Source organism: Poecilia reticulata, chromosome 17 (genome assembly GCF_904066995.2).
Source record: "Poecilia reticulata chromosome 17, P_reticulata-male-v2, whole genome shotgun sequence".
NCBI lineage: Eukaryota > Metazoa > Chordata > Actinopteri > Cyprinodontiformes > Poeciliidae > Poecilia > Poecilia reticulata.
Genome location: NC_088846.1, coordinates 18,566,571 through 18,581,804, shown reverse-complemented (window position 1 = coordinate 18,581,804; position 15,234 = coordinate 18,566,571). Strand labels below are relative to the sequence as shown.

At 35.1% G+C, this 15,234-nt stretch overlaps 1 protein-coding gene across 8 annotated transcripts in view; it reads right to left on the bottom strand.

Moving 5' to 3' along the window:
• Window positions 1-874: 874 nt before the first annotated feature.
• Window positions 875-15,234, bottom strand: part of asic1c (acid-sensing (proton-gated) ion channel 1c) — a 106,436-nt gene continuing 92,076 nt past the window's right edge. For 7 of the 8 annotated variants that reach the window (XM_008434282.3, XM_008434281.3, XM_008434284.3 and 4 more), the window contains exons 9-11: window positions 13,300-13,371; window positions 9,507-9,559; window positions 875-7,392 (exon numbers count right to left, since the gene is read on the bottom strand). In XM_008434282.3, coding sequence (XP_008432504.1) covers window positions 7,314-7,392; window positions 9,507-9,559; window positions 13,300-13,371 — 204 coding nt within the window. In that variant the 3' untranslated portion in view covers window positions 875-7,313. The remainder of the gene's footprint in view (window positions 7,393-9,506; window positions 9,560-13,299; window positions 13,372-15,234) is intronic. The other variant, XM_008434278.3, reaches the window with a different exon arrangement.

Here is a 15,234-nt window from a genome sequence, read left to right as displayed (position 1 = left end):
GCCAAGTAAAAAGGATACACCTTTTCTTTTCTGTGAGAAATCATTCACTCCTGAGTTATTCAATATTTTAAAATTTTGCGGGATAAAAAAAGCTGATGTCAACCTGATTTATTTTAGATAAATACATGTGGAAATTACAAATTAAATCAAACTTCAATATTGGTTTTTGTAAAAAAAAAAAAGTTTTTATCCATAATTACACAACAAATAAAGATTCTTGGCACCTTAAAGATAATTTTAACCAGGTATCAATTGCATATTGTGCTAAGAGATATCGTGCTACATATTTTAATGTCATAGATGCATTTTTGATTCTACCTAAACAGTTTTAACTTTTTTGTGCTTGCAAAACATTTATACTTTAACATTAATAGTCTTTGATTTTATTATGTTTTCTACAACAACATAACCTATAAAGTTCTGAATATTGTAAAGTGACATTCATAGTTTATCAAGTGGCACTGAATCTATATCTGATTCAGATATGAGAGATGACGGCTGAATATTCCGTCTTTGTAAAGTATACCATAAAAATCTAAATGTTTTTAAATTATTTATCATTTTCACATGGGATTAACCTATATCTTAACAACTTGAAGGTCTGCTAACGGCTCTCTTGTGTGGTCCAGTTTTGCTAATGTGGAGTAACTTTGACTGTTAATTGCAAACTCATTTTCACTAGACTTGTGCAGGAATTTATTTTAAATATACAAATTTAGACATTTCTTGTTCCCTCCCCAACAAAGTGTTTCCACATTTGTTTTCCTTCTCCATGTCGAATACCCGATGTGTCAAAACGGATATAAAATGTCATCTGTCAATCAACATCTTTTAAAAAGGATAAACGTTTAATTTATGGGCAAAAACAGTCAAGTGTGTAGTAACTATTTAATGTACAGAGTTAAAATCACATATCTACAGTAAAATACACATAGCGCATGTAGAGCCAGATGAAGCGACTCCGGGTCTCCAGATATTTGTGGATGTGTGTGTCGGGAAGGGTAAAATATTACCTGTAAGAATCTGTCTTAAAGGCACACCTCAGCTTCAGTTTAAGCTGCAATATATTTAAACAACCTTTGCTAAAATAGCTAAGAGGTTTGTGTGTGTTATCAAATACATTTCATAAAGATGTGGAGAAAACCCTTTTTGATTCATCTGACTCCAGAAATACACCTTGGACAATACAAAGTGAACAGCATAGCTATCATTACATTGATAGATCTGATATATTGGGAATACATAATGATCATGCAAGGAGAAAATGTGATTCGCTGTAAAATATTAGCATAAAATAGTTGTTTGTGTAGAATACTTGTATTTTGACTATAGCTATGCAGTAAATATCAACTTCATGAAGTTCATTGATGATTTCTGCCAGCTCAGGTACACTCTGCTGTTCTTTTACATGTAATAAGGCAGGGGTTGGGGTTAGAGGTAAAGACCTGGGACATTCCACCAAAACCCTCATCTAGGATCTCCAGAGTATGCAGAAAAGTTGAGTCAGTTTTTTTTTTTTCTTCATTTTTTTGTTTTTCCCAGTAACTCGACTCCCACCCAAATCCATCAGAGCAATGCAGCATCATTAGAGCAGCATCATAGTGTAACAAGAATTGGCACCTCAGTGTTAAATGTTTGGATGGTGATGGTTTTTATACAATGGCCACCTTCATTCCTTTGTGTTACAATTGGAAGATTTCTATTTTACATCCACTCCTGCTGCTTAATGCAGATTAATGTCATTAATTCAGAATGTAATTGATGTATTAATTACAGTAATTCTATATCACATATAAAGTTAATAACCACTGTAATATATTTAAACATTTACCTTTGACTTTAAAGATTGACTTTCAGCTAATAAAAATACAAAACGATTTTTTTTTTGTTGTAAAATTAGGACATAAGACCAATAAAAAATGTTTAATACATAAATGTTAGCCCACTGAAACGCATGTCCATGTGCTGTACTTTATACTCGGTCAGGTCTTCTGCTGCATGCATTCAATGCATCGTGGCATTGAGGCGCCGTTGCTCTGCTGACGTGTTGAGGAATGCAGACTGTTTTCATATTGACCTTCAAATTGTCTGCTGGGTTAAGTTTGGTGATTATTTCTCTTCTTTCCTGTAATCTTTATTCTCTGTGGGGCTTAGGGCAATCCAGATTGATGGTGAATCGAGTATCGTGATAACCTGATCACCAAACAGGTATTGGTAATTAAAGTAGTGTGGGATGGAGCCACGTCTAGAGGGTAGAGTTATTAAGCACAGGGAGCCATAAAGTGCTATAAAATGTCTTGATAGCTGGCTGTGCTGATTTTGAACTTATGAAACAGGCAGTGAACCAACACTAGTACGTGACATGACTCCCAAATTATCGCTGACTATCAAAACTTCAAATTAAATGTCAGGCAACTTGGATTCTGTGCTTTATCCTCCAGACTCTGGGACCTTGATTGCTTAATGCAAAATATACTTCCAACTAAAAAGAGGACTTTGGACTATTGAGCAACATTCAGGTCCTTTTTTTAAGCTCGAGTACGATGCTTTAGACATTGCCTCTGGTTCGGCAATGTCCGAACAATTTGTTTCATAATCTCAAGCCTATTAACCCTGTTGTTAGTGCACCTATTTCTCACAAGGGTTTTCCTTTCATTGAACTTTCCAATATAATTCTCAGGTACAAGACTATGTGAATAACTAGCTTTTTCAGCAATTGTATTTTTCGATTGCGTAGATAATGATATGGCATTTTCATAATAAACATTTTTTTATTGGACTTATGTAGCCAATACTGAAATTTTAGTGACTGTAGACCAGAATTATACAAAGAAATGTCATTATCATCACTGACTGCTAGAAATATGTTTCCTTTCTGGATGGAATTACTGAAATAAATTCACCAACAATATTCTAATTTAATGACATTTACCTATATTCATGTAGCTCAATTCCCTCTCTTTTTTTTTTTTACACCATTCTCATAACAACCACATCTCCCCCTTTATTGCTTTTACTGCAACTCCATTTATCTTTTTTTTTTTTTTTGTCCTGAAAATGTAAAATCTCTTAAAAAGTCTGCCTTACAGGTAGCTCCGTTCCCGTTCCTGTTGTCAGAGCCAAGGGCACATCATATTTAACAGTGTGTGTCATTTTAAATTAGAGCCACACAAGGCTGTCAGGATCACAGACATCCCATCGTTGGCTTTCAAGCGATGGCTAATTTCCAAGGGTTTGTGCTTCACATCAACAGTCATCTAATACACAAACTACAAAGTAATAAAGCTACAGCTGTTTGAACACCATAAAATGAAACTGTTGCATCTAAATCCTTTCACGTGAAAGAAAGAGAATGGTGGGTTTGAGACGTTTTGTTCAGTACCTACAGGTCCGATATGTGAGAGACGAGGACTTAAATAACAGTGAAGCAGAGGAAGAAGCATGACGCCAAGATGAGAAAAGTTATGTACTTAAGCATGGATGGGTAAATATAGTTTATTATACTAGATCATTTGTACATCACAAACTGTTATTTGTGACTTATTACATTTTCTGGGATAATGTTTGTATACAGTGGTCAATTTGTACAATGTAGCTCTGTATTATAAATCAACCAAACTGAGTAGTGCTGCGAAGCATGGTTATGATGCTTTGAGGCGAATTCTTTAATTAGTCGGCGTGTAATCCCCAAAAAGAGACGTAGAAATTCAAATCTTATTAATGGATAAAGAAAGAATAAGATCTATGTGTGTTTATCAGTTTATAAATATTCATATGCAATGCTTTATATAAGTATCTGACTTTTTTTTTTGTAGTATTTGACTGCAGGTATTTACAAGTTTCTATCAAGTTTAGGAATGTCACCAGTCTTTTTAAACTCTTCTTAGTGTATACATTACTGTCACATGGGATTGTGCTGCTCAGTACCTTTAAGACACTATGATGGAAGAACAGGTTGAATAAGGGCAGCAGCGAGCCAAACGGTTTCTGTTCAAGTCAAATCAATGTTGCATTTGTGAAAACTACCCATATCCCCCCAGAGATGAAAGTGGTCTATGTAAATTTCACCACCTCACCAAAGTAATATTTTCATGTCAGCTGATACGGCTAGGAGAGACGTAGCTCTAGCTCCCAGAATTAAGTGTTTCTTTATCACCTATTGAAACTTCACTTTGGTAAATATATGTAAAGCCTTTGTTTTCAAATTTCAGTTAATACATTGGAATACATTTCCCTTTCATTATTTTTGCATTCAGTTGCGGCATCATCTGGCATCATTCTTGCTCATTCACAGTGAAAGTTTATTTTTTTTCCCCATTACAGTGCTAGTTTTGGTAGGTTTTCAGACAAATATGGCAGCAGGCAAAATATTACAGTGCTTCATCCCACTATTTCCACATATTTTTACACTAGAGTCTTACACTTCAGGGTTACTTCATTGTGATTTTAAATAATAGACAAAATGAGTCCATAAGTTTTAGGTGAAAGTAAAAGATGCATTGTTTTTAAATGTTTCCACATTCAAAACTTATTTAATCTGAAGAATGGGACTTGCTTTTGTATTTAGCCACCCTGAGTCAATACTGCAACTGCAGCTGCAGGTCATTAAGGGTTTGTCTCACTACCAACTATGTCCATCTTGACATTAAAAATGTCTTCCTATTCTTCTTTGTAGAACAACTGAAACTCAGACTTAAAAGGGTGTTTGGGTAAATATGCATCTTTACGTTTTCTTTACGATTATCCTGTTTTTACCCTCCTGTTGTCCTCATTTTCTGTGTTTAGGGAAAACACATACAAATCTCAGTCATTTTGACCCAAGGACAGCAGGAGGGTTAAACTCTTTCAATTTCTTCATCTGATATTCTTTACACATTATTCTTCATCTGATATTGTGTCTATGATGTTACAGCACCCAAATGTCAAAAAATATTTAGCCTTTTCACCTCAAGATGAGCTTTGTGCTGGTCTATCACATATAATCCCAATAAAATACAATTAAGTTTTAAAGCTATCAAATGTAAAGATTAATAAATTGTGCAAGGCATTACAAATTAGTGATAAAACTTGACAGTAGAAATTCATAATGTGTTCAACAACTTCCTATGTGATTTGGTAAATAAAGTATTTTCATTCAACTTCAAATCCTATCTTACTCTTGTTCTGAATTTCAGTGTCAGTATTTAACTTTGTATTTGTTGGATTGATTTACATTTATCTGTGATCAGAACATCTTGTTTATAGTGAAGAAAGGAAACCCACCCTAGAAATTATGGCAAGCCACTGTAGCATATAATCAAACCTCTTCTATGCTCCAAATAGTTTTTAAACTTTCAAACATGGAATTTGAAAGAGTCCTTTTTAAAGTTGTTTGTACAAAATGTCTTACAATAACCAATCTGGATTGTTTTTCTTACATCTAGGTCCTCAGAAATGAATTTATATGAAAAAAATGTTTTAAAATAATTTTATATATTTTAATATTTTAGTCAAATTTCACATTAAGTAGCTAAACTGGACACCTATCGCAAATATCCATTGTCCAATTCTTTCAAGTCAAGAAGAACATTTCAAATGTACAGGGCTATTTAAAACCCTCCATCACAATATTGCATATCAGCATTGTGTTTCACTGGTGCATGACAATATGTGACTTTGAGAAAACAGAAGTTGCAGAATCAACTTTTTACCTGTCTGGCACTGCAGCAATAGTAACTTGATCTCTAGCCAAGCCAGGCAGCCACAGCCATTTTTAGTGATGTCATTTTTTTTTTTGCATGACAGTCACAATCAAAGAATATATTTGGCACATACTCTGTACTGCTACAAAACGTAAGTAAATGCTACACAAATGTCATTGCGATTATTTAATAGTAGCACATTTTTTCTAGTGCTATGTTTTCCAATTTGCCTTGTACTGATGAAGATTCACTCACATCTGCATGCCGAAAGCTTTGAAAGGCTGCTACAGCAGGTTAGCCCAACCTAATTTTCAAATCAGTCCAGCAAAATATTATTTGAACATTTGAGGACACTCAAAGACTGTGTGTAAGACATAGAAATTTCAGTCCAAGATGTTCATATGGAAAAGGAAAACAAAAATCATTTGATCCAAATACCAATGCAATATACAAGAACCACATGTTACTTAGTGTCAGAACAATTTTGTAATTCACAATTAAAAACTGAAACATAACTTATTAGATCATGTGTTCTGGTAGGACTTCTGTTTCAGAGGAAAGTTCTGAAAAGTAGTAAATAAGTTTGGCAAATGAAAAATCTGGTGCGTGAGTCAGACAAAGAATGATATTTTATGTATTGAACATGATGACTGAAAGAAATGGCATTTTGCATTGCTGAAATGTCCTTGTTGACTATGATGAATTAACTTACAGATATGTGCTTTTAAGATTCTGTGACCAAACATATTGTCATATAAATGTTATTTGAACTGATAAGTGGCAAGCATCCATTTAAATGGGAAGGAGAATTAAATAAAAAACAAAATGGGAAAAAAAGCAATAAAAAACCCCAAAAACAAGTCCAAAATAAATTTAATATAAGCTAAAGTTACAATCAAATGCCTTTTTCATCACCAAAAATAACAAAATGACTAAATCAAATTTTCGGTTCAATATGTCATAGCAATTGTAAAATAATACATAATGCTTTAGCAAATATACAAATATTGAAGTTCCTGCTCTTTTGCAAAGTCAAGTAAGCACAGTTTTCTAGAGACATTTCATAGTCTCAATGTAGCGAAAGGCAACATTAGTCATGTATTCTCAGGTCTGAGAAGCTCTTTCAACCAACAGTTACCTCTTAAAAGTAAATGGTTATTCAATACAGCACTGGTTTAAGTGGTGGGAGATATAGTACTGAAAACAATCAACACTTTTGCACATACCAGTCCCTATATTTGTTGTTTTCTTGATTGATTAATACACAGCAAAACTGACATAATGCTGTTACAAAACTCAACATAGATTGTAGACCCAGTTTTAGACAGATTTGTCTGTGCGGATTGTTTGATTTAAAGTGACAGTTCAACAAAACCAAAGGTACAAAATGAAATGTGGATAAAATGAACATTGATGCCCTTCACATGGGTGTTAAACCTGAGCTCTGTTTCGGAAGTGGTCTCTTTTTGTGTGTGTTGATGATGATATTGTATTTCTATCATACTGCTTTTGAGCATACACTTAATGCTTGTCTGTTGAATGCACAAATTATTTCACAGTTTGCCGTCAAGTCTCGAAATGTGCCCCCAGCCCCTGCGTTGCGTCATCAACAAGCAAATTCCTCAAAGTTGCCTAAAGTCGGGTGACGAGGTAACATGTTCGGCGTGAATCCGAGACTGTCCGAGTGACTCCGGAGGGTGTCACATGTGCTCTGCAGGAAAAAAAAAACAGAATGGGGAGGAGGAAGCAGGGAAAATGAGTTCAACCGGGTTAAGGGAGGAAGAGATGGCGAAGAAGGAGGAAACCAGTAAGTTGATAAACAGATAAAATCAAAGTGAAAGTTGGACATAAGAAACAAAGAGAACAAAAAAAAAAAATCAAATGTGGTAAGGGGAAATTAATCAAAACCAGAAAAAAAAATAGATCAGATGATTATCATTGAGACAGACACAAGGGCAGGATATTTCATTGAAGATGATAAATGACATAAACAGGGAAATGGAAAGTAACAAGTTTGGAGATGTTACATATGTAAAGGGGTGGTGGTGGTGGTGGGGTGAAACGAACAAAAGCAGGGAGAGGAGAAAGAAAACATATTTTTAGTCGTGTTTTTGCACTAACAAGTACAACTCTAAAGCTCTAGGAATTTGACACAACAACATACTGGATGTCTGCATTTCCCTATGAGTACAGAAGAACAAATCCTTTAAGTAAATGCAGATACAAGTCCTCTCAATAAATCAGAATATCTTTAAAAAGATTTATTTCAATAATTCAAAAAGTCAAACTCATCTATTATACATATTCATCACACATAGTAATATATTTTAGCACTTAATTCTAATAATTTAGATGATTATGATTTATAGCTAATGGAAACCTTAATTTCATTTTTTTATTTCAATATTTCATAAGACCAAATTAAAGAAAAAAATATTAAATTCTTAAACATCTACATGTCCATGTACTTGTACAGTAAAAGTGCTTAAGACTTATCCATGGCTCTATTTTCGTTAATTACCACATCGGTGTTGAATGTGATCAGCATGCGGCTCTGCTGACATGTTAAGGAAGTCCATATTGCTTTGATAACGGCCTTTAGCTGCACATTCAGCCTTGGCTCTGGTTGTCTCTAATCTTCATCTTGATAGTAATCCATAAATGTTTTATGGGGCTTAGATCAGGTGAGTTTGCAGATTTGCATTTTTTTTCTAAATTAAATGCAAAATTGACTTTTAACTGAAATGTTGTCTGGACCACTGATCCAGAGTCCACTTTTTCACACCCTGAGCCCAAACAAGACACTTCTGATGTTCTCTAGTTCAGGAATAGCAAAACACAGCGGTAGGGCATGTTCTGGATGCGTTTACATGTGGTTGCTATGACTACACCAACTAAAGTTGCAGCTCATGCCTTGTGGAGCTCTTCCAAATTATTGCTTCACAATATGAAATTTGTAGTTCATCCTCTTAGAGTGGTGTGTCAATGACCATCTGGACATTTGTCAGGAGACAACTGTAATTCTGAAAGATATAACATGTCATAACTATGTCATAGCATTTCAGGATTAAATGTCCTTTTTATTGGTTGAATTTAAAATTCTAATACTCTATAAAGAAAATACAGGATTTGGGGTTTTTATTAGCTGCGAACCATAATCATCACAATTAAGAGAAACACGCACTTGAAATATATCACTTTGTGTCCAGTTAATCTGTATAATACATCCCTTTTTGAATGACTCAAAGGCTTTACATTGTCGATAGTATATTACTCTGAAAAATATTATTCCAGCAACCACCCATGTGTAAATCAGGCAAACTCATTGCATGCAGGCCTGTGATAACGTCACAATGTGATGATCTAGTGATGTTATCTGGCACAAGCCGGAAATGCATTGCAGCTGAATGGACCTCTGCACTGCAGGGAGACAAATGGGTCTCAAGTGGCCCGATGTTTTGCACAACCGAGTAAATATGTGTTTTATTTTCACGCGAGTGCTGTACTTTAACTTATGTGGGGAAAGCATCATTATTCAGGGAGCAGGTTTTGTACTGTGCAGAGAGTAAATTTTAGAGGCACTTGGAGAATCCAACCAACTCTGTCTCTCCTTTTGAGCCTAAAAACACAGACACTCTTCATGACCGACTTGTCCTGGCTTAGGAAAAGATATCAAAAAGCTCACCGGAGCCAGTTAATCACCCCTCTCTTTGTGACTGCCAAATAATTATTTTACACCCACTGATGCATGGCATGAATCTTAGGTATGAATGAAAGAGAGGGACAGCATGGGAGGGAGCATCTGTTATTAATGGGGTGTGCTACCTGGGGGCATGATTAGGCGTGACACCAGGGCTGGTTGGGTTCTCTGGAAACTCCTGGAATAGACATGATGAAAAGAAAGATGGGTGAGGGTGATTTAAATGAAAATAATAAAAAAAAAAACAATGTAAATGTTATAAGGTAAACTTTTGAGGAGAAACTGCATTACAGGGGTCTCCACAAACTAAATTTAAAGCTTTTTTTTTAATGAAAGACTGACTACTAACATCTGGATGTGCTGATGATCAATGGGGGTAATGAGAGTTCAGAATAAAACATCCATCCATCCATCCATCCATCCATCCATCCATCCATCCATCCATCCATCCATCCATCCATCCATCCATCCATCCATCCATCCATCCACCCACCCACACATCCGGGGAAGGGTCACAGACTAAGCAGGGAAGCCCAGCCACCTGGGTCAACTGCTCCAGGGGAATCCCAAGGTGTTCCCAGGCCAGCTGGAAAACAGACTCTCCAGCATGTCCTGGGTATTCCTCTGGGTCTCCTATTGGTGGGACGCCCCCGCAGCACCTCACCAGGGGAGCATCAACGAGGCATCCTAACCAAATGCCCGAGCCACCTCAACTGGCTCCTCTAAGGGTGAAGAAGCAGCAGCTCTACTTTGATTCCCTCACGGATGACTGAGCTTCTCACCCTATCTCTCAGGGAGAACCCAGACACCCTGAAATTGAAACTAATTTTGGCTGCTTGTATCCTCAATTTCATTCTTTTGATCACTACCTAAGCTTGTGACCGTAGATGAAGATAGGAACATAGATAGGTCAGTAAAACAAGAGCGTTACCATATATCTTAACCATGACAGACTAGTAGAGCACTTGTTTTGTTGCAGACGCTGTAACAATCCGCTTATCAATCTCCTGCAACATTTTCCCTCATTCATTCATGAGTTGACAAAATAAAATTCAATTGGAGATTAAATACTTTCTGCTCAGGTAGTGTAAATGGTGATATGACAATGTAATTGTAAAAACAGACACAGTGCAAATGTTTGGACACTCCTTGGCCCAACTTTTGCATGCCACAGTGTTGGAGAGAAAAAAATATGACAGCGATGGTTTCTTGCAAGGTGACCACATGACATACATGCCTTGCAAAATATTAAACACCTTTGGCCTTTCTCAAAATTTCTCATGTCACAACCACAAATTTCAGCATACACGATTGGGATGGGGAAATTCAGTCTCTATATGTGTAAAGCTGTTAGAGAGAAACCCCCAAAGTCTGAAAGTGGTACCTACAGGGAGTGGTGGTTGTGCAAATTATTAACTCAGGGGGCTAAACACAAAATGCATGCCACCCTTTTTCCGTTTTTTTATTTATAAAACAAATGAAAACATCCTTATCATTTCCTTCTGTTAATCAGTTATTTACTACTATGTGTTAATCTGTCACATGTACTTCTCATAAAATGCATTGCAATGTGTGGCTGTAACATGACAAAATGTGCAAAGTATAAGGAGTCTGAATACTTTTTCAAAGGAGTCTATATGGAGCTAAACACAAAAAATAAATAGTTTAAAAAGCAATTAGAGGGCACTAAGCAAATGCTCCCTCCCCCACAGGAAAAAATACATTAAATTCAAACTTAAACAAATTTCTTCTTTAGTGTACTGGCTCATGCCCATTATATAAACAGCATTTTCACTCTGCCGAAACACAATAAACATTTTTTTATACACACTTCTCACTCTATAATAAATCAGTTCTGAACCCTAGCCAACCAAGCATGCACAAGCTAAAATTCCTCATGCAGAAAATGAAAAAAAGGTTGGACACAACTTATTTTCTGTGCCATATTTCTTGGTTCCCAAATGTGACACGCATTGCGTTTTCATGTATTCTGAAAACTGTTTGCCTAATGGGCAGCGGAATAAACTCAAGGTCAAAAAATTTAAATAGAATTTAACCTTAATTACAATGACGCTGAAATACAAGAACAGTTTTAGCTTTGGTAAGGCTGGGCTTTTTCTGACATGCTGAATATATGTATATATATTATTATTATTATTATTATTATTATGATTATTATTATAGATACATGGCTAGTAACATCTAGATTATGTTTTTCTGCTATCAATCATGAGGTGGGTGGAGGTTCCCCTGGATACTGCATGGTAGATTTGACTTCCACAAAATTCTGTGATTTAAGGAAAATCTTCTTCATTGCTCAACTCTGAAAACAACACTAACATAAAAGGCCAATAAAATCTTCAAATCTATTTTAATAGCTTCCTCTCTGCCTTCTGGGATGTGAATCTATTCTACTGTTCTTGCCATATTACAGGGAGGCAAGAATGTTTTTCACCTCTAAATAAACTTAAATTACATATCAACCCAGGAATATGGACTTTAAAAAAAAGAATAGTGCAAAAAGAACTGGTATGAAACTAATTGTGACAAGAATCATAAACTCTCTGTGATAATAAGAGGCCATATGGAATAAAAATTGCTCATGTGATTGCTGACAGAGCCTTTAAATTGTACTTTTAGAAATTATTAGAGAGATAGTCCATGACTTTTGAGGTGAGGTTATGCTGAGAGGTTTAAGCAGTAACTACCTTAACTATAGTTTATGCCTCTTTTGGCATCTTAATTTAGTACAGATTAGTTAAGCTAAAATCCAAGCAGGAACAATACCAATACTAAGGTAGTAGATCACTATTTATCTGTCTGTACAAAACACATGCTAAGACAGAACATCTAATTAATTTCTGGTCAAAATTACAATCAGTAAATTAGCTTTCTCTTGAGCATCTTTAAAATTTGTGTATTTTAAACCACTTATTTCACATCAGAAAGTTTTGCTTTACATGTTCTGTTCTCATCTTTTACTTCACACCGGTCACTGGTAGCGTACTCTTCCATAACTCTATTACCGATGCAAGAATAACTGGTTTTTGTGAGAAAGAATTTCTAATGCCATGCATGCTTTGTGAGTTATGAGAGTTGTCCACTGCTGGTAAGATATTTGCATGCGTATTGCTTTTTAACCTCTGAAGAAATATTTCATAGGTAACTCTCAGATGCACAGTTGCTGAAAAACAAACCTGAAATATTATGATTAAATTATAAAACAAACACCATCTCTGCAACATGAACTAACTGAGTGAATAAGTTTAAACTTTCTGTGAACTGCTGTAGGGGAGAGAAGGTAAAGTGGAATGCAAGCTTAAATCGAGCTGGCACGTCTTACAGGAGTGTGACTGAAGGGGATTAGCTTGTTCTGTCTCTATTACAGAATTATTACTATTACTTTTATCATTATGGGTTACTGATTTAAGAAGTCACTGAAATATGAGAGGAGGATTATTTGCAAATTAAAAAGCTTGCATTTGACAAAAGTTTCACTTTTTACAATTCAAATGATTGTCTTTTGTGGAAAAATATTTAGATTTATTTTTTGTTGTCTTGGAGAGTTGACTGTTTTTCTTTTCGCCAAGAAAGATACTTTTTTCAAATATCTAAGAGAAACAAAACTTTTTAGCTTCTTTCCACAAAAAAACAAAAAAAACTGTCTTTAATATGTATATAGAGCACACGTATGTGAATTTGAGTGGATTAGTATGTTTTGTAGAAAAACATACTATTTCTCCCAGATGTTCATGATGTCATTTGATGAGGTTTAGTCTTTTCTGACTATGTGACACTATTTAGTGTTTAAAATGTGAATAGACATTTTGTTGTTCTTTAGCTCATTCTGTGACACAGAATGCAGGTGTCATTTCATTCAGACACCTGCATTCAGAGAGAACAAGAAAAAGTAATTACCAGATTGTCGCTCTGACAACGCTGCGGCCGTTTCTTGCGCACAAAGTAACCCAGAACCTTATCCTTAAACACCTAAAAGAAGGCACAAAAAAAACATGATTCACAAGGCTTAATGACATTCAATATCCGTGAAAAGATTATTTCTGCAATCCCACTAAGATTGAAAAAAGATGAACACTGCAGTTCTCAGCTGCTGCTGAAGAAATGTCACATTTAGCAAGTTGTGTTGACATTTCAGGTTGCTTTTTTGCAGCAAGGCTTAAAGCAACTGGATCTCATTATATTCTAAAAAATAATATATTGTAGAAACCATGTGTTTATTGAGTGCAAATGTGATTAATTTGTCAGATGAATTCATATAATAAAACTGCTTTGATTTTTGTCCATATAGGTTTTGAAGGTGACCCATGAGGTTCGTTGAAGTCTACCAATAAAACGTCTGACTTATGTTCAGTTGATATTTTTCAGATTTCGTATTCTATTGAAATAATAACAGAATCCTTGGTTGTAGTTTTTTTTTCGGTCTGTGTTTTTAGCTGCATCCGTTATTGGATCCGTCTCTTCTTCCTTCTCATTTTTGCCAGTCAGATCAGTTATTACATTAGTTATTTCTTCATTTGACTGCCTCATGAAGTTTCCACATTTGCATTAAAAGTTCAGCATATTTGTGACATTTGAGATACAGCCTTAAGAGGCAATAAGGAGCAAGAAGCAATTAAGACATTGCAATTTTAATCTCAGCATATAAAAAACTCAACTGTAATCACTAAAGAAAAAAAAAACTTTTTGCTGCCACAGTATTCTCATTTTATTTATTCATTCATTCATTTTGTTCATATAGCTTAGGGGTAAAAAGTTTATTTTATTTTATTTTATTTTTAGGTTATAAAAAAAGTTTATGAACTTTGTGAAAGTTCAAGTCAAAGAAAAAAAATTATGCAATGTAGATTGAAATCTAGGATTTTGCTTTAGAATGAACTTTATAATGCATTACGAAATAAGTTCCATAAATGCGCTTTTGAAGTTTTATTAATTTGGGAAAGATATGAGGATCCTGGTCTGTTTTCACATGTAGCAATCACTTGAGATATGGCTTTGGCTTTATTTCACCTTGAAATATTCAATATTTTACTGTATATCAAGCTGATAGTCTTATACTCCATCTCACAGTTTTGCAAACCATAAGCACCAAACTTCACAGTGGCTCTTGTGTATCATGTTCTAAATTGTTAACACAAAACCTATTCTTCATGCTGTTGTATTTCTTCTCTCTTCTCCGCTTCTCATGAGGACAATTTCCTGCTGTCACATGTGCAATCACATGTGCAAACAGCAGTTGCGCACTTTCCTTCAGGTCCCACTTTTTCAAGCATAAAGGGGGCTTTAGATAACAACTACAAGGCCTATAAACTGAAGAACTGAAGGTTTCACAATATGGTTCTAGAAAGGAGCAACATATTCAACAGATGACTTAACATCAGAAGTGAACAAAGAGCATTCAGTGCGTCAAAAGAGTATTCCCAATCTTTAAATGTTTAACAAATCAAAATTTGATCACGTATAAAGTATGCATTTATGTTCCCTGAAACCACTAAAAAGAATCTAGTGAAGTCCAGTCAAATGTCCCCTTATTAATAAATAAACTTCATAATGTATTGTCAGTATCAATCCAGATGTTCTGTGAAGGTTTCAGAGGTTTGCTTGAAGTCATCAATGAAAAGTCTGAAGAAAAATAATGAAGCTGTATGAGAAGCTAAAAGAAGATTTAGGTTATAAAAAAAAAAAAATCAGTGTTGAATATAATTATGTATATATGTATCGTCTCTTAATTCATGAGTTTAGCACCTTTGAATTCCTCCATATCAGCCTAAGCTTTGAACATGTCATAGTGAACAATTCAATGGTCTCAGAAGGGATACATCAACAGTTCCGGTG